At 34.7% G+C, this 20,842-nt stretch overlaps 1 protein-coding gene across 3 annotated transcripts in view; it reads right to left on the bottom strand.

Annotated features, from left to right (window-relative positions):
- Positions 1 to 20,842, bottom strand: part of Lrba (LPS responsive beige-like anchor protein) — a 561,905-nt gene that overhangs the window by 249,903 nt on the left and 291,160 nt on the right. For all 3 annotated transcript variants that reach the window (XM_059265566.1, XM_059265567.1, XM_059265565.1), the window contains exons 37-38: positions 8,619 to 8,743; positions 942 to 1,088 (exon numbers count right to left, since the gene is read on the bottom strand). In XM_059265566.1, the coding sequence (XP_059121549.1) occupies positions 942 to 1,088; positions 8,619 to 8,743 (272 nt within the window). The remainder of the gene's footprint in view (positions 1 to 941; positions 1,089 to 8,618; positions 8,744 to 20,842) is intronic.

The raw sequence follows: 20,842 nt of genomic DNA, 5'->3' as shown, positions 1-20,842 counted from the left end.
GTAAAATAAAGAAGGAGATGGATAAGTGGGTGTGAAGGAAAAGACGAGAACAGCAGTCTCCTCCTTAACCTCCATTCCCACTACAGACCCCTGAACAGGCACAGTCCAATTAATTTTCTTCTACTTTGAGAGGTCTGCAGTCATCAACGCAGGTAAGCAGCTTCTAGCTTTGTTTTCACTATCAGTTTGCACTGCATGGAAGCACAAGGTTGGAGGTATACCGCCAAATGAAATCTTTCAAATACCTTTTCTCTTAAAACCATTGCAAAGCAAACTATGCAATTTTCACATATAAAAACTATGTGCTTTTTTACCTCAAGAAATACAAATTAATAATAATAAACACAATCACAGACACTAAAGGTAAAACGTCATCTAATGAATGACCTCAAGCCAAACAAGTGAATTTTTTTTTCCACAAGGAAAATAAACTGAAAATCTGCTAAATATAAATCAAAATTCCTATATTATCCAAACTGCATAAATCCCATGGAATTCTGGGGGCTCACTTTTGGAGTGTCTTAAATACATATGGTATTTCCCTAAGAGTCTATATTTAAGGCAAACAGCCTCCAAGCTTTGTTTACAAAAATAGTTGGCAGAATTTCACTTATAACCCTTGGTTTATAGAGTATGGTAACTTCCCAAGGAGGCATGAAGCAATTCAGCTGTAGCTGCTTTCAATTTTTTTTTTTGTCTCAGTGAAAATTATATATAAAAGAAAAAGATCAGGAAGATCAGAGGACTGGGAAGAATAAAAAAAAATCAGAGGAATTATAGCAGATGAAGGGAGAAACACTGGAAAGAACAAAACCAATTTCTAGTTAATATAATTGTGGATTGTGGGCTTGGTAGTCCCAGTGGTCACAGCTGAAAAAGTAAGTAATTAGATGCTCATTGTCCCAGAGCCAGCTGAAATATCTGCGCAGCCACTGAATTACCGGCAAGATTCTCTAAATCTTTCTCATCCACGGATGACAGAGTATCCTCGTCGCCTTCCAGGAGGGCGTCGTTTTCTGAGTTCTGATTTCCTAAAGCCTGACTCTTGATGGACTGTTTTCCTTTAGCAAGGATGTCTTCATCTGCGGCTGAAATGAAAAGGAAACAAAGCTGTCCATCAGCAGTGGAGAAACACTCGGGAAGAGGGGTAGGGCTACAGGAAGGGTAGGAAGCCAGAGATGGCCAATCTTCTATACAGTCGCCCACCGTGGGTAAAGTGACCAGGATGGCACACACGCTCCTTCTGACAAACTCGATTCCCCAAGCTAGTGTAATGTTACCCTGAACAAGCACCTTAATCCCATTAAATCTGACCCTTGCACTGCTCACCCAGCCATTTATTTACTTATAGTTACGGCAGGAAAGGATTCCAAAGCAGCCTCCCCTCCCCCCCAATTTGTTCTTTAGTGGGAAAAATCAGAACCTAGTCTAGGAAACAATGATTATTTAACATGGAAAAATAACGAGGAGCCATTCATTCCTCTGAATATATTACACTGGCATGTATTTGGAAAGGGCCAGGGAGTGTCCAGAAGAGTGGTCAGCGCTTGGGGGAGAACACCAGCCAATAAGAATGGAGGCCCAAACCCCAAAGCCCTATGGGACACTAATAAAGTTCCAGCAGCTGCATTCTGTTCTTCATTCCCTCCTCCTCCTTCCCAGGCCCTCGCCCACATTTTCACACATCTTCCTGTGCCCAGAACACTAACACAAATATTGAGAGAGAGAGAGAGGCGCTGTAGCAAGCAAGCAGAGGCTCCTAGCTCCCTCCTCTGCTGTTTAAACTAAAGGGCTAAGACACCCCGGGGGCAATCATAACAGAACAGTAGGCTGAGAGGCTTCTGGGCAAAGAGCCTCCTGCAGCCTCAGGACCAGGCAGCAAGGCCAGGGAAGGGGGGGCAATGGAACCAAAGAAAGAAGCCAGCCGGCAGCTGGAAGGCTAGCACCCAAACCCGACTTGGCTCTCCAGCATCACTATGGTGCTGCCGCGGGCAGTTTTCTCCAGAAAAAACTCAAAGAATGGTGCGTCTTTCCTAACCTTCAATTTCTTTGAATCCTGTCACAAAAAGGAAAGTTCAGGAACCTGTTTCCTGCTAGGGAGGTGAAGCACCTGACCCACCCAGGCCTGGATTACTAATATGGAAATCCGATGGTGAGGCTTTTGCCCCACCACAGTTTCTACCCAGCATAAAGCTCAAACTCAAAAGAATAAAGCCTCGGTTTAGAGCGGCGTTTCACAACCTATGGGCTGCGACCCCTTTGGGGGTTGCATATCAGCTATCCTGCATATCAGATATTTACATTACAATTCATAACAGTAGCAAAATTACAGTTATGAAGTAGCAACGAAATAATTTTATGATTGGGGGTCACCACAGCATGAGGAACTGTAATAAAGGGTTCCAGCATTAGGAAGGTTGAAAACCACTGGTTTAGAGTGACGTTTTATTTCATATTTATTGTGAATTAATCATGTATATCATTAACATGCAGCATTTATGGCACTAAATGGAATATAGGGCTTTTATAATTTAATAAAGAAGTCATGGGAAGAAACGTTTTGTATTTAGCTTTGAATGCATTTTTTCATCTCTGCAATATAGCATAGTAAATTACACAAATATGGAAATCTCTGTAAATATTTGAAAATGTAATATTAAACACTTAATATTTAATATTTAATTCCTTTATATTTTTTAAACCTACAAGAAATTATATATCAATTAATTATTACCATTTTAGAAAAAAACGTACTAGGGTTCTTTAACATAGTTTACATTAAGTCATATAAATTCCCTATACTAGAATAAAAATTGTCTTAATCCAAACAAGATCTTCCAAGCATATAAGCAACTTGACAAAAAACAAAAACAAAACAAACAAAAACCTGACCAGTAAGAAATCCAAAAGAAAGCATCTAAGTTTTCCTAAACATTAAATTATAAGACATTTTCATTCACCAGTTAGGTTTTGGTACAGAATTGGTGTGCTACAGTCTCTTCATTTTCTTGATTTATAACTCTCTTCAAAGCAAAAATGTTGCAAATAAGGATAATATTACATAGCACTTACCATACGCTACAGAGTGATCAAAATATTTTACACATTTAACTTATTTAGTTCTTGGGAACCCTCTAACTCCTCAGTTTCAGGTAAGAGAACAGCCCCAGAGAAGAGACATAATCTGCCTAAGGTAAACAGAGCATGATAACTGCAGTGAAGACACAGAAACAGGCCTGGGGCTGGCAGACTTGGAGGTCAAGCCCCTACAGTACACCAGCTCTTGGACAGAAGAGAGCAAAAGAAAAGAAAAACCACAGTGCAAATATGAATGTCTTTTTAATTTACTAATTATTTGCTTCCCATAGTGAACTTAAAACCAAGTAAGAATTACAACAAGCAAAAAAAAAAAAAAAATCAAACCTAAATTTGGTTGATATCAAACATGAGCATCGCATTCACTACGTCCTAGAAGCTAACTGCCATACAGACCCTGAAGTACACCAAGTTTATTTGAAAAAGAAAACTGTTTAATCTGCAAATATTTACAAAAAACACAGTTCTTGGTAGCAATATGCAATGGTTTGAAATGGCTCCATAAATAAATTCATTCATTTAAACGGCCACTAAAAATATAATGTGTTATCCCTCCCAACTGGGATTTAAAAGTTTTTAAATATGTTCTCATCATGCTGACTCATACTAAAACAAAGTAACTTTTGAATTAAATAGTTTCATGAAAAAAATTCTGTAATAAAGTGTACTAAATGCATACAAAGATCCACTTTAATTTATTTATTTACTTATTTTTACAAGCCCAGATTCTGGAATTGTTCAATCTCAACTGAAAAACCTCTTGTCATAGAAAATATGCAGCTTACTGATATTTAGAATGGCTTTCCTGTAATTAACTCCCCCTTGAGGATTTTAAGCTAGCAGCAGTAAAATTACCAACAGTACTCTAATATACACCACATGCTCTGGTGCTCAATTCTCAGTGGCCTAATAGCCTTCTGCTACAGAACTTTTTTTTTCTTCAAAATTAGAACAAAACTTTCCCAAGCATAAAATAAAAGATAATTATCATGTTTATATGTTCTAGGGAAAGATCTAGTTTTATCTTTCATTTGCTTTTTTAGTCAATCAACAATTATAAATAAGTGTCAATTATTCTGAAGTCTAAAAGCCTAATTGGATGAAGTTAAGAACATACTTTTGGTTCAAATTTAAAGTGCAAGTCAGTTAATTTCACCACTAAAATTTTTAATGAACATGATCATTGTTCATTTTTTAATAATTTAACTGACTACATTTATCTAATGCCATATTTTATTTTAATATTTAAGCTAACTTAGTAATTAACTACATTGTTACACAGAATTAAAGAAGTGTATCCAAAGTTCTGTCATTAAAATATCTTTACTTCACTGAAGCTAAGAGAAGCCTAAAAAAGAGGCTGGCCCTCAAAATACAAGATTCATGTCCTTGAGATTAAGGGGAAGGCATGAAGTTATATATCTATACAACACAGAGCAGGTAAGTAAAATTAAAATATAAAACTACAAACACAGGAAAGAGTTTACCTATAAGATATAAATTCCCTTTCAAACATCCACTGAGCAGGAAACAGGAGTCTTCAGTAGTCCATGTTGAGGGAAAAATGTTTATGTGTTCAGAAAAAGCTACTTTGTTTCAGAAAACAAAATTACAAATGTACTAAAGGTATGACATCAAACAAACATAACATGAATACCGGCATCCATGAAATGTGGTGCAAAGCAAACGCCGAAACTGTATTCTGAACAGTGACACATAAAGAGTATCTCAGTCAACTATTATCTTGATCTAGTTAGACCCTCTCTATAGTTAATTTCCTTAGGGTTTCGAGCCAATAAAATATATATACTCTAGAAAAACTGAGAGTACAAAAGATGATCTTTTAAAAATCCAAGCACATATCCTAATGATACTGGGTTCCCTGAAAGTTTTAGATATGGAACCTAGTGCATGCTGATCTTATAGAGGGAACAAAAGTAAATAATATTGCTGAAACCACCAGAAAACAAGGTCTGATTTAGGATCTTTCCATGATTTGACATCCTTAGGAATCCAAACTGGTTATTGGTAACATTCTATACATTAACAACATATTCTTAAAGCTATGTTAAATACTCCTTAAATACTTCCATCATCATGTACACTCTTTACAAAATAAAAATGTCTTGAATTAAATCAGATTCTGGTGTTAAACAGTTTTAACAGGTGAATTAAAGAAAATTACCATTTAAACATATTTTACATGGCTTTGAGGATAAAACTTACATTATATCTAACAATAACATTTTAAAGACAATGCACACTGACATGAAAATCCAACCAGTCCTCAGTTAACCTAGGCTTTAGTCCTGTACATGCCAAAAATTATATTAGCCCTTTCTTACCTCAGTTTCTTTATCTTTAAAGAAAATGTTAGACTAGATTTGAGCCTAAGGATTCGTCTAGATCTAAAACACTCTGATCATAAATAACTGCCACATAGGACTCCATGCATTGGAAATACGTGAGGAACCATTATGACAGATTTATAACAAATTTTAAAACTGTAAATAGAAGAAAATGTCCCCAAGAATCAAATGCTCATCTTTTCTTGCTGATGCTAATATCCACAAACAATATTTACTGATAAAATAAAATTTTTAATTTTAAAACATGATTCTGTTTCTACAAAAAAGAATCTCCCATTATAACACGACTTTTATAAATAGCCACTTTGGAGGGTCTCTGCTTGAAAAATTACTTAAAGCTCTTTTCCCCAAGCAAGTTAATGTGAACTTGGGAAGGGCAATTAAATTGTCAGAATTAAAAAATTTGTTTTTAACTAGAAGGTAGCCAGAAGTAGAGTCATGGGGCTGGTATTGATCGCACCAACAGAGAACATCACTCTTCAGGTATTTACTCTGCCACCTTTACACCAGAGGCTTTCCTTCAAACCAAATCAATCTATAAAAAAGACGGCTCACACTACCAAAATACATCACTAATATCCAATGGCAATTTGATTCAGATGCCTTTCTTTAGTAATGATAATACAACTCAAGATGTTCTAAGATTCTGGATTTTTAAAATGATTGTCTACTTAGTTAAATGAGTTATAAGTAAAAGAAGTTATAAACATAACACCTACGTAGTAGCCATAGAAATATCTATTTTTAAATTCAATACTGAACTCTACAGTATGTAACCATGTTTACCTATAGCTCCAACTGCTTTTAATCAGAACAACCATTTTCTCTGGAATACTTGAGTCCTATCATGTCTGATAGCTTCCATTGTGTTTTAGGATGTATTCAAAGACTGCATTTCATAGCTAACACAAGATCAAGATTGAATGTCAGCTTGATAAGTTATTTGATTTAATAAAATCCAGTTAAAAATTAAGCTCTTTGCTTATAATATATTAGCATAAATTATGCTAAGAACAAATACAGTACAACCTGTATGTTGAATTTCAGAATCATGTGCTTTGTCATTTAAAATAACACAAACACACAAAGAATAAAGTGTAGCTTTTATAGTTTTACAAAAGATTGTACTACATAGACATTTAACATGTAACTAATAAATGTATTGTATTAAACATAATTCATATTCTTAATTATAATACTGATGAGGTACACACAGTTGACTATTGTTTTGAAATAAATGCTTCATGCATTTTTATGGTTAATCAAAGAATTTATATGAGAGATTTGCAAATAAGAGAATCACATAAAATACCTTTGATTCAATAAAATATTCACAATCAAATAAAGATAAATAACATTGTATTAATATTCAATTACTACCTAGAATAAGTACAATGATATCTATGTCTAAATAGGTCCAAAAAATCTTAATTAGGTATTACTAATGAATATTACTGCAGGTGCTTAGAATTTAGAAAGTTAGCATTTTATTTTAAAAGGTGAAGTTCAACAATAATTAATATTTATCCAGTAAGAATCACATAACACTTCAAAAGTGTAAAATGTACTATTTTTATAGGAATATAATTAAATTTAACCTATACTACTGCATTTTGAATTCAGTTACTGGTATTTCAGGATAAAAGAAAATCAGCTTCCAATGTGCAATTTTATAACAGAAATCCTAGCCTTCCTGATGTAAAAGGAAACAGTATATTCTTGTAACCATACACACCAGAACTTACAACTTACTGTTAAATAAGAGTTTAGAATAGAAAAATATTATTAAATTTCAAATTTTAAACACACCCAACAGAGAAAAGTATCATTAACCAAAAAATTTAAAAGACAAAATACATAACTCTGAAATCTATACCACCACACAAAAAGAATATGAACCCTCACAGCAAAGTAGGCTAATTAATTCTTCATTATTTCTCCTTGCCCACCCCCTGGAGTTGAAGACATAGGTCCCGAGACTATTACTGCTTTTAGATCACTTTGTTATTGACTATTCTTGGTGTGATCATTTATTTTAACAGACTGATGTCACATTTGGTGTTATATCTGATGACATATTGTGGACATTTTCTTCCAGAAATGGCTCTTTAAGGATGAGTGCAAGAGGTTAAACGACCTGACTGAGGCCAAACCCAAGACTACAGATTTTTAATCTAAATTCTTAATATCATCACCTGCATTGAAACATGACATGGTACCACATAAACACACGGAATTTCTTCGTTTCAATTAAAAACAATAGAAATCAAAGAAAATTCTTAATATCTTTACTGAATATAATTGAACATTTATTTAATTGTGGCATGCATTGCCATTTAATCACAAACTACAGCATATTCAGCTAATATCCTAATGAGGAGGCAGACTGCATCCACCTTAACCAATTTATATTTAGCATAAACAAAGTAATTGTAATGTAGAGAGGGGCATTTCCCCTTAATATATTTTAACTGGCTTTTAGAACTTCATAAAATCACAAGTGTTGTTGTCTGATTAAACAAAGTACATTTTCAGTGCAAGAGACCTTTTCTGGTTGTGTGTTACCAGACTTCTACCTAAATTGAATCACCATCATTAAAAAAGGGGGAGTGTTTTGTTAAGCTCTGGAAACAAGATGGTACAGAATAGAAACATATGAAAATAATGTCTATTCTCTTGTCCATGAGCCATCAATCACAACTGCAAATCAAGATTCAGCAAGTACCAAGGCACTTGGACATTTATTATCATAGCACTGCTGGAGGAGAACTGTACTTAAAGGACAAAACCTAGAAACCTATTTGGTTTGTAAATTACGTGTTTTTTATGCTCATGGATTTAAGTTAGGCTGGCAGGATTCATTTACTCAAAGCTGAATGTGTTGCTAAAAAGGATAAATACTTTAACCTTGTGTTTTGAAACAATGGGTTTATGTTACCTAAGTTTTGTATGTGTACTGTAACAAATAAATACACTTGACACCATAATTTCATGGGATCCTACACAAAGTGTATCCCTCTCCCCCTTGTGGAGTAAGACACTGTGAAATGTGGTGTTGGACAATTCTGCTGTGCCTTGTTATTAAGAAGCTATGTTTTTCTTCACCAAGTACTGTACCTGCTGCTATTGACAAGAAATGGTTTAAACACTGACCATGTTCCACGGCTGTTTTTAGTGTCGCTTCAGGATGTGTCGATCCTAGAGGGTTACGCACAAATCGTCGCCGGCGCCTCAAGTCATCTTCCCAGTAGTCAAGGCGCCAGAACTCACGAGGACGACTACAATGAAACAGAGACGCCACATATGTTAGCAATTATCAAACAGCGTGGAAGCACTGACTTTCTGCATAGAGATCTCCTTGTTTGCTCTGCCTTTTCCCCTCTCCTTCCTCTTAATTCTCCCTCCATCTCACACTCCCCTTCTGCAATCTTTAACTTAGGTATGTCCTTGAAAATAACAATATCACCTTCTAGTCTAAAGAACCCCTTCTCCTTTTCTTGGAAGGTGAAGTGAGCACTGAATACATCATTTTGAAATGAATTGCTGACAGTGTGATCAGTTTCCCCACACTCTAGTGGCATGTGCTCTGATTTCAGCCTCATTTCAGCCTCAGCAGGGCACCTTTCTCTGTGGCTGCATTTATAAACCAGAATAGGGAAAAGGCTATTATAAATATGGTATAGCATTACCTATATTAATCAAAGTCTGTCCCCCTTCATTTTTCTTCCTAATTTGTGCCTTTTTGCACAAGGTCAGTAAATCATACGATGAATTCTTGGTCCAGAAAGTGTTAACTTTAATGAATATCTCAGTTACATGGTTATGTATGTGATAATAAAATATTACTCTGTTTAGATGTGCAGGAATTTAATTAAAATAATCTCTTAAAATATTCATTACATTTAGCCCCTGAGGCTTAGAACAACACAAGAAAATGCATTTCTTCTCCATTTGCTGTTTTTAAATAAACCATTCTTGTAGAGTGAAACAGCAATCTATTTTCAAGCAAATCAGATTGAATTTCTGTTTTATGTAGCCTGTTATTCTATTTAATTAAAAACTACATGCTATATGATGTGCAATAATTACTATATTGAAAGCATACTTTTGGAAATTTATTTTTTAAAATTCAAGTTCTATGATATTTTCCCCAATTACATAGATCTTTTATATGGCAACACATAAATGTCAACTTTCTCTGCTGTTAAATACTCATGTCCTAGCATGCTGGAAAATATCTTATAAGGAAAATACTAATATAGAGGTTTATTTCAGTTACATGGAGAAAAAAATCTCTGGAGGATATATTTATTCACTAAAGATGTATAGCACAAAAACATGTAAGTTTCAAAAATGAAATAAAAACATATTCATAATTAAAACTTCTCCAGGAATGACTAATAAAAAAATAAAATCTTGCTTGTATTTCATGAGCTAATAAAACTGTACCTGTCAGCTTTGACAAATTAATACTCTTTACCAGCTGACTATCCCAAAATACCCAAATAAAGTCAACCTTGTTTTGATGTTTTAAAGACACCATCTATAAAAATAGATTTGTAACAAGTATTTTTTGATTGGTTAAAAATTAAGTTGTAAAAGTAGAGACAACAAACAGTACATTATTTAAAGAAAATATTTTAAAAGTAGTAGGAATCCAATAACCTTTTCAGAGAATATAGGAGAGACAATAAGAACATGAAATACTTCCTTTGTTGACTTTGGTCATGCCTGAGAAGGAGCAATGATACCAAAATGAAACACAAAAATGTGTGAGCACTGTAGTCCTCAAAAAAGGAAACTAAAACTCATTTGCTCTTTCTTTACTTCATTGTTTTGGTACCTAAACTTTCAATAAAAACTAATACAATAATACAATTTAAAAATAAATTTAAGATATATACAAACTAGATACACAAGCAAAAGACAACAGTTGCTTGAATTCAGTTAATGAAATAAAATTCCCCTTAGCTGAGAAGGAAAGAGGCAGTACACAGATGGTTATGTGCATGGCTTTGATAGTCATGGAGCTTGGATAGGCACTTCATCATTCTGCCTTCCTACATTTATCTGTTAAAATTATTATCAAATATCAGCCAGGATGCAGTCGTGAATCACAGGCTGCTCCTTGTCTTCAGGGGAATGATACAATGAGGGTCTATTCATCAGTGCGGCAATCGGCACAAGTAATTAGTTCCCTAGACTAAGATTTGCTATAAAGCCTATTTCAGTCAGTACCACAAACATATGATGGTGTAAAGCTAATGAAAGCTGCTAAAATTTGTTAACCTTTTGTGCCATCAATCCTTCTAATACCGTATGCTTCAGTTTTATGCAAAGGTGGTAAATTATTAATTTGTCATTAATCCATCTTTCTACATTTCTGTCAAATTAAATGATGTCATTCTTCTTGATAACAATTAAAATTATAAGAGATGTTAACTTGCTATGATAAAATTATTACTAAATTAGGCAACAATAAATTTCAGTATACTACATATAGTGAAGTCAAATCCAATGTCTACTAAAGCAATTGCAGAATAATTTTTATTATGTAGCAGAAAATTCATAAAAATATAAAATTATTCACAAATTGGCCTGTAACTCAAAGAATATTCATAGGAATATTAACAAAAATAAAAAGAATATAGCTATTTATATTCTATAAAATTAATTTAAAAAAAGCCAAATTAGTAACTTTGGGCTGAAAAAACGTAATCACTACTATACTAGGAATTGAAAACTAAATCACATAGGAAAAAGTTTATAAAGATAAGTTTAATTTGTTAATTATATATCTGTACATTTTTAAATATGAATATCTTATCAAAACTTTTAAAATACATGTAATCCAAAGAAGGAACTGTGCACATTAGCATTCTTATATTTGTAAACTACTGGACCTATTATCACTTAAAGAGCATCTTCACAACAGCATTTAGTTAAGAAAATATGAAGACAGAGCTAGTATCACTCATTTCAGAACACATACATAAAAGGTACTTTTTAAAAAATCATCAAACATTTTTTATCTTATTATAAATTTTATTTTGTTCTGTTTTGTTGTTATCTCTCAGAAGTCTGTTCTTTTCTAATGTGAGACAGAAACGGAGTGGATCCAGATGGGATAGGAAGTGGGATGAGTAGAGGGAGGGGAAACTGTATTCAGAGTGTATTGTATGAGAAAAGAATCTATGTTTAATAAAAGGGGGGAATTCCCAAAGGAAACCAATAATCTCCAAGCACCTTTTTCTGGAGTCTCCATATAAAGCAATGCTCCATGGGAAGTAGACTACTAGGCCCTGGGGGAGTGAGCTTCTAATCAAACAGCTAGCTGTTAGTCTCATTGGTGGAAAATGCTATTATCTAATTCTTTGAAGGAAAAAAATAATCACACATTTTTTCAGATGTCAGGAATTACTAGCATATTTAAAGTCATTTACATAGCAATGGACTGAGTCCTGTTTCCAGTAAGATTCCAAAGATATTCAAACTGATAGCGTGAGCCTGTGTTTGGAAAGACCTAGAAATACTTCTTGAGAAGACACAATGTACCTCTATAAAGACACTGTGTAGGGGCTGGAATCCCCGGCAATCACATAAATATCACTACCCTAAACATGTATGTCATCCCAGCTGGGGGAGGTGGAGACGGAAAGATGAAGGAGGATCTCTAGACAGCCAGTTTAGCAAAGTCAGAGAACTCCAGATTGAGTGAGATATCCTGCCTCAAAAGACAAGGTAGAGAACTATAGTGGAAGACATCCACTATGGTTTTCTGGCCCCCCCACTCATGTACACAGAGCCGTGTGCATATACGTACCTATGTTTAAACACACCCACATATCACACTTGTGGAACACAATCTCTAAGTACTAAAACTCTTTCACTATAGAGACTATCTGGCTTTAAAAAGTTATTGGTAGCTCTGAAATGCAATGTTTGCTGATTTCTTGGTTTTTCCATTGTTTGACCAAATTACAAAGGCTGATGCTAAAACTACTCTGTAGGTATAACGGGCTTTTCTAAATCAACCAATTCCATTCCTTTTTAGAAACCCCTTCACCAAGGCTGGGGAGTTGGCTCAATCAGTGAAGTACTTGTGCTGAAAGCATGAGAACTTGAATTTGATCTCCATCAGCCGTATAAAAAGCTAGAAGCGATGTATGCTTGTTACAGTCATGTAAAGGAGACAGAGACAGTGAGATAGCTGGAGCTCACTAGTCAGCAGGTCTAGCTTAATCAGTAAGTCCCAACGACCAGTAAGTTTACCTTCTCAAAAACAAGGTGGCTGGTTCCTCAAAATTGGCATCTTCTACAGTAGTAGGTTTCCATATGACTTTTTCTAAATGTCTTTAACGTATTTTATTCCTCCCTGTATTCCCTGTTCTACCTTGTTCTCCTAACCCACTTTCCATTTGCCCTCTCCTGCTCCATTATTTCCCCCATATACTATTATGTTTATCTCCTCTCCCTTGAAATACTGACCCTATGGGCCCTTATTAATTTCCTGACTTCTATGGGTATTCCAAGTGGAATACACATATCTGAAGATTCAAAGTTGAGATCCAGAAATAAGAGAAAACATTTGACATTTGTATTTCTGGTCTGTGTTACCTCACTCAGAATAACTGTTCTGAGCTCAATTCGTTTATCTATAAATTTTGTAGCTTTCTTTTTTTTATGCACACATAATGCCCCCCCCCCCCCGCCATACATGTGGTTATACACACAACATCTTTTACGCATCAGGACAATCTACATAAAAGAACATAAAAATGCTATTTCAAATTTTAAGATAGGGAATAGACACTCTGTTATAGTAACAAAATTGGAAAGGTTTCTGAAATCTGAGAAGTAAACATACGTAAGCATCAATAACCAAATTATTCACTGATATCAGTAACTTCATTAGGTAACACATGCATTAGAATGAACCAATGTGAGTTAACTAAAAATAAAGTATTAAGAAAAAAAAACAGTAAGGCAGAGTTTATATTCATTCACTAATTGTACAGTGTAACATGAAAGAATCTGATTACTATTTTCCACATGCAAATTACACTAGATTTAAAGTTTAATTCTCTTTAGAGAAAGTATAGGAAGTTAATCAGGCAATTAATATACAGTAAATGGATGGGTAGGTAATCTAACACAAGATTAAAATATTTTCTAATAATAATTATTGAATATTCACCTTGAGAAAGTGTTTGAACCAAAAAACTTAAGATGTTTCCATGGAGAATTCTCCTGACTCCTTGTAGAATACAAATGTGAAAAGAAATAAAAATTCACAAAATTATGTGTGATTGAGCAGAGACTCTTCTCTACAGCTAGTGAGCAGCACAATTCCTGAAGGACTGTTCAGAGCAAAATCTCTGTAGATGGTGTGCTGTGGAAAAATGCAATGCTCCTTCTGCGTTACTGCATGACACACAACCCCAGACTCCTCAGGGCAGGCTACCTTGTCCCTTCACATACAACGCTCAGAGTCCTTTCATTCTCTCTATCATGTTCAAACCCAGTAATGGGGACAGAGCACAGTGGCAGTTGCCTACTACAAGAAAGAGTAGTCAGATCCGAAAGGAGTCTGTAATCAAAGTGAGGAAAAAAAATTTTTAAATTAATCATGTATAAGAAACATGTAAATTTGTCTGAATGAACTCATTAAGCTCATGCTGAATTATTAATATAGATTGTTTCATGGATGTTGTTTTACTAGAGTAAGATAGTTTCAGACAACATTAATTACTGAAATCAGTAGTATAGATATAAGTACCCTAAATACTGTAATGGAAATGAATTAACATCTATTGTCAAATGAGTTGGACATATGTGACTTTTATCTACTGGTTTTTAAGTATCATTTTAAAGTAACTTCAATCTATGTCAATAAAAGAAAGCCAGTTTTAAAAAGAAAAGCTGTCACAATGCAATACTTTTAGAAAACTTTTCCGTTTTCCATCTTACCCACTTTGCTGTGACAATACCTGATAAATCTTGATGGCCTTAACAGAAGTCAGTAATAAATTCTTCCAGCCAGAGCAGAGCTCTACATCCTGGAGAATTTTAGCACATCATATTTTGTTCTTCAATTTATATAACCAAGTATTTTAAAATTCCTGTATCTGGAAAGCTTCAATTTCCATAATTTTATATTTAAAAAAATTCACGGTAGACATTAGCTACAACTTAAATAAATGATAATCCCTTGAAAGCAGTAAACATTTTCAGTGCACTGTCAGCTAGAAGATCGAAGTGCCCACGTTCCATAAGGCTTTCAGTCTGTATATAAATCTCAGTGAAATAATGTGCAGGTAGAATAGGGTATCATACAATGTGAGTGAATGCGTTCTCTCACAAACTGAAATCTATGGTGCCTTCATGCAAATAGAAAAACATTAGCGAAAACCTCTGTTTAGTAAGTACCAACCATGAGTCAAGCAAGGCTATCTAGGCGCTGTGTAGTCTTAATAAAATAGACAAGGTACACAGTTAAAACCAAAGCCTTCAACTGTGAATCCCAACAGAAGATTTTCTAAAGGAAAATTCTTGCTTTTATTGAGGCCTGGCATGGAAATTTTATAAGACCTTGAGACATTAAAGTAATGTATATTATTGAATTATATAAAATTCTAACTGATACAGTACTGAGTTTCAGCATGTTTTCAGAATACATGTATTTACTTTTTAAAACCCTTTAGACACTCATCATCTTTAATTATAATTATTACTTTGGACCAAATACTTCAGCCAAATCAATTTACTCAAGAAATCATCCCGGGCTTTCCCTGGTTGCTATAAACCTGCTGATCATTTCCTTATTCACTTAGTCTTTTTGTTAGGAAGTAAATCAAAGCAAATCAAATCAAATAAAAAACAAGAGATAATTATATTATCAATTATATCTTTAATAAAAGGTAAGTAAAACTTAAATGATGTCATCAAAATTATTATTGCAAAGCAACTAAGTATAATGATGCATTAAATAGACACATTTATTGCTTTAGGCAACTCTGACAAAGACTCCATATCATCAAGAGTCCATGGCCTGCCATGATTAAATACTATTCTCATCATTTTGAAGGTGAAGAAATCATCTTACCCATTGGAATAAATAAGAGGCAACTGACTTCTAAAGCAGTGGGGCTATCAACATGGTATTTCCTCTACGGTATCTTGTTGGCTACTATTGCAGCTATGATCAAAGTACTAATTAACCCTGCCTGGGAAGATTGAGAGTTTCATTACCACTTCAATGATGACCTGTTCTGTTAAGTTCAGTGAGGAGAAGGGTTTGTGTCTATCTCATTAGAAGCATAATAACTGTTACAAAGCAGACAATAAATAAATGACTAAAGAATGAATAGGTGACTTTTAAACAGAACTTAAATAATAAAGAAGAATCTGCTGGACAAAACAGGAAAGGCATTACAAGCCAAAGAAACGGCACATGTGAAGGCATGCAGACAAAGGGCATTTCCACCCGAAGAAATTTGGGTAAGATCACAGCAAGGCAGCCTCAAGAGGGTAAAAACTGAATTATGATACTGGATTAGACAGCTTTGGGATGTTTACTAAAGAACTTGTCAATACAACTTGGATTCAGCAAAGACAATAAGGAGCTCTCAAATCAGGACATGAACTCAGTAGCTTTGCAATTTATAGGGTGGCAATATAAGGGGAACTGAGTCAAGACAATGGGGATAGAGCCTAGAGGTCAAGATTTGGGAAACCTGTCTGAGGCTGAATATATAAAACCTCTTATGGGTGGAAAGAGAAGGAGGGAGATAGTAAGAATAGAGTCAAGGGTTGTGAAAAGGGAAATGAAAGCAGAAAGATGCTAATTCCATGAAATGAATAATAAACAGATGCGAATGGGAAGAAAAACCCTGTCCTGGATGCCTAATAACTCTTAGACAACTACTTGGAACAGAAAAGAAACAAAACTCTGGAGCCTGAAAGAGATCTATTTACCAGATTAAAAATTAAGTTGATAAGCCTTAGAGTCAATGACTTTAGACATTCATATGTTCATTATGAACCAAGTATTACACTAGATCCCAGAGAAAAGTATGTTTAAAGGATAGGAAAAAGTAAAGATAAAATCCAGGAAATTTCATTTTTTTAAAATTGCAGAAGAAAGGATCAGAAAAAGGAACAGATAGAAAGTATCTGTTCCCTGCAATCCAAAAAAGGAGATAAAGTTGGAGGGGAATAAGGGAGATACTAGAAGACGCTGGAGTAGAAAGAGCAGTGTGTATATAATCAAACACATTGTATATAGTATAAAAATTTCAAAGAAGAGACTTTTAGAAAGAAAGAGCAGAGACACAGAAATCCGATGGAATGGTGCTAAGAAAAGCTAGTGAACAAAGGCATTTCAGCTCAAGTAAACAATGGGTTGTTATCATGTACAGAGAGATGAAGGGAAGCCTTTCTCTTTTTCTGTTTTGAACAGCTTTAGGATAGATAACCTATATACCATAAAGTCCACCTATTTAAAATGTACAATTTTAATATATTTACAGATGATATAACTATAACCATGATCTAGTTTTATAACAATTGTGTCAACTCCCCCCAAAAGAATTCACTATCTATTAGCAACTTCTCTTCAGTCCCCCTTCCTCTTGGCTATTGGACCAATTCATACAAATGAAATCACATGATATACAGATTTGGGAACTGGCTTCTTTTTCTTGGATTACTTTTTTAGCTTCATCCATATTGTAAAATGTACTGCTCACCCTTCCACCCCCACTCTCCATCTTCCTTCTCTCTCTCCTCCCTCCTTCAATTTTTTTTCTCTCTACCTATGTCCTTCCTTTCTGTGCTAGAGATTAAATCTAAGCCCTTACACATGCTAAGCATGTGTTCCACTCAAAACCCAGTCTTCATATTCTTTTTAATTACTTGTTTAGATGGACTGAAATATTATTAGTACCCAAGGAGATGACTATTCTTCCCACACACATCTGTTTACTCTGAGTTCATTTCAGTTATGTGGTACCTTTATTCTTTCATTCCCCCTTTATACAATCGTCAATTTTATTTTCATTATGAGAAAGTTGAGATATGACAAAGCGGTTGGGAGGTCCAGGTAAGACTGGAAGTCATTACTCCAGTGTAACACTAATCTGTACAACTGTTTAATGCCCACTTGCTCCCTGCTAATTCAATAACCTGGGAGGAGAAGAAAAATTACTTGGTTAGGTTTATTTTCAAGATTTAGGGATGATTTGGTTAAAAGATCAAAAGATGAAGGCTAAGGAAATAGACTAGGCTCCTGAGAATGCCTGGAAAAATAAACCCATGCTAGACCTCAATAAACATAATACTGTGCTACAAAAGGACAATTCCATCAGTGATGCAGCACAATGGCAGTTTCATGAGATTATATATTGTAGTGATATTAGAGCCATTTTGGTTTGTGTAACTACTCTTTGTGATATTCACAAATAATAAAATCACGTAATGATACATTTATGAAAATACATCACTGTAGTGCAGTGATGCATACCTGTATATGTAATTAATTATATCTATGCTATATATTGCTATATAAAACACAAAACTGTACATATTACAGGGATAGTGTATGATGTTTCAATACAGATAAATAATATTATATGTCATTTAAACCAGGTTAAAAAGTAGCTACCTGGCCAAACACCATGGTAAAAACTCTCAAACTTTGGCACCTAAGAGTCTACTTTAGATTCCATGTGATTAACCATTTTAGGTATCAATTGATTGAGATGAAATACTTGTCCTTCTATGCCCAGTTTATTTCACTTAAAATAATGATCTCTAGTTTCATCTATGTCATCATAAATCACAGGTTACCCACTTTTCCATGGCTAAATATCTATTGTATGTATATGTCATATTTACTTTATCCACTCATCACTTTATGGACAATTAGACTACTTACCTTTTTTTACATATTGTAAATAGTGTCAATAAACCTACAAGTGTAGGTATCTTTGACACACTGATTTTATTTCATTTAGATAAATAATCATGGGTAGAATCTGTAGCTTTATTTTCAATTTTTTGATACTTTTTTCCCATAATGACTATGCTAACTTATATTCTAGCCAACTAGATCCAAGGGTTTCATTTCCTCTGCATCCTCTCAGCATAAATTACCTTTACTTTTTGGATAACTATTATACTTAGCAGGGTGAGGTGATATCATATTATGGTTTGGTTTTATATTTCCTTATGATTAATGATGTCATGCACTCTTCATATAGACTTTAGACATTTATTGTTTTGTTTTCATTTGTGTTCTGTTTTATTTGGTGGGGTAGAGGGAGACATAGTCAAATTATATACCCATGGCTAACCTCATGTTATCTATCAGCCAAGCCACTCCCAAATTTGTGACCATCCTACTCCACCTCTGGAGTGCTAGGATTACAGGAGTGCCATTACTCAGTATTTGCTGGTCATCTGAAAGTATCCATTGGGAGAGGTACCTATTTACATCTACTGCCTATTTAACTGGATGTTTTAGGAGTTCATATATATCCTGGATGTTAACCAGCTGTCAGATAAATCACAACTATGTTGTCCTGTTTTCTAGACTTTGCCTTCATGTTAATGATTGTTTCCATTTGTCTTACTTTCTATTTGTTTGCTGTACTTTGCGGGGGAGGTGTGCTATTTAAAATTACCTTGAGAATTCCAATATCCCGAAACATTTCCCCCAACTCTTCTCCTAGTAGTTTCAGTTATTTTTGTTGTTGCTGTTGTTTTTGTTTTTCAAGACAGGGTTTCTCTGTGTAGTTTTGGTGCCTTTCTTGGAACTCACTCTGTAGACCAGGCTGGCCTTGAACTCACAGAGACCCGCCTGGCTCTGCCTCCCGAGTGCTGGGATTAAAGGTGTGCACCACTGCTGCCCAGCTCAGTTCTTACATTTAAGTCTTTAGTTCACTTAGAGTTAATTTTTGAAACAGGTGAGAAATTGGAGAATAATTTCACTCTTCTTAATATGAATTTATTTTCCAAGCACACTTATTACAGAAACTCTGCTTTGCCCAGTGTATGTTTTTTTAACACCTGTGCTGGCTAGTTTATGTCAACTTGACACAAGCTAGAGTCATCTGAACTGGAAAGGTCAACTGAAAAAAATACTTAAGATCAGGCTGCAGGCAAGCCTGTAGGAAAATTTCCAGGTTAGTGACTGACTGAGGAGGACCCAGTCCATTGTGAACAGGGTCACCCCTGGGCTGGGTAGTCTTGGGTGCTATAAGCAGACTGAGTCAGCCATGGAAAGTAAGCTAGTGAGCAGCACTCCTCTATGGCCTCTGCAACAGGCTCCAGCCTCCAGGTTCCTAACCTGTTTAAGTTCCTGTCTTGATTCTCTCTCTGATGAACTGTGATATGGAAGTATAAGTGGAATAAACCTTTTCCTCCCCAAGTTGATTTTGGTCATGATGTTGCACTATAGCAACAGAAATCCCAAAACAGCATCTTAATCCATAAAAATCATGTGGCTGTAGATGTGCGGGTTTTCTTCTAGGGTTTTGATACTGTTCCATTGCCCTACATGTCTTCTTTAATGTCTATATCTTGATGTTTTGATCAGTACAACTTTGTAGTATATTTTTAAGTTAGGTAGTCAGTGCCTTCTGTTTTGTTCTGTTGGATTTGACTATTCAGGATTCTGCGGTTCCATGTATATTTTAGGATTTTGTTTTTCCTACTTCTATTATATTGGTATTTTGTTAGGTAATGTATTGACTATATAGACTGCATTAGGTAATATAGACATTTTAACAACATTAATATATGAAGAGGGGTATCTTTCTACTCTTGAGGGGGGGTCCTCTTCAATTTCTTTTACCATGATTATAATTTTCATGAATGATAATTTTCATTGAAGGATTTAATAGGCATAAAGTCACTGAAAACCCACATTTATCCTGGTCTCAAGTTACTCTGATGATAATTAACCAATACAGTTGGCTTTTGAAACAGGGTAAGTTTTGTTTTCCTATCAACTGATATGTCAGTTTAATCAATAGTCCAAGTTCCTTTATGTAGTGCTATTACAAATTTCAATTTGTTCTAAAATATGCCTAGAATGAATGGGAAAACCTTCTTCAGTTTTCAAACTATAAAATGACTAGACATAAGATGAAAACACGAAAGAACATCATTGGGCTTAACACTGTATGTGAGAATGATTTTACAGAGACAGAGCCTTGCTCTTTATATTATGCTTCTAGGAATTAACTAATTTTAATAGCTAATCTTCATTTCAACTTAACTAGATTTGGAGTCATGGAAATGTATCTCTGGGTATCTCTATGACAGATGTTTCAAAAAGGTTCAACTGAGGAAAGAAGACCTACTCTAAAAGC

Source organism: Peromyscus eremicus, chromosome 6 (assembly GCF_949786415.1).
Source record: "Peromyscus eremicus chromosome 6, PerEre_H2_v1, whole genome shotgun sequence".
Classification (NCBI taxonomy): domain Eukaryota; kingdom Metazoa; phylum Chordata; class Mammalia; order Rodentia; family Cricetidae; genus Peromyscus; species Peromyscus eremicus.
Note: the sequence above shows the minus strand (reverse complement) of the source record. Positions and strands in the feature narration are given on the sequence as shown.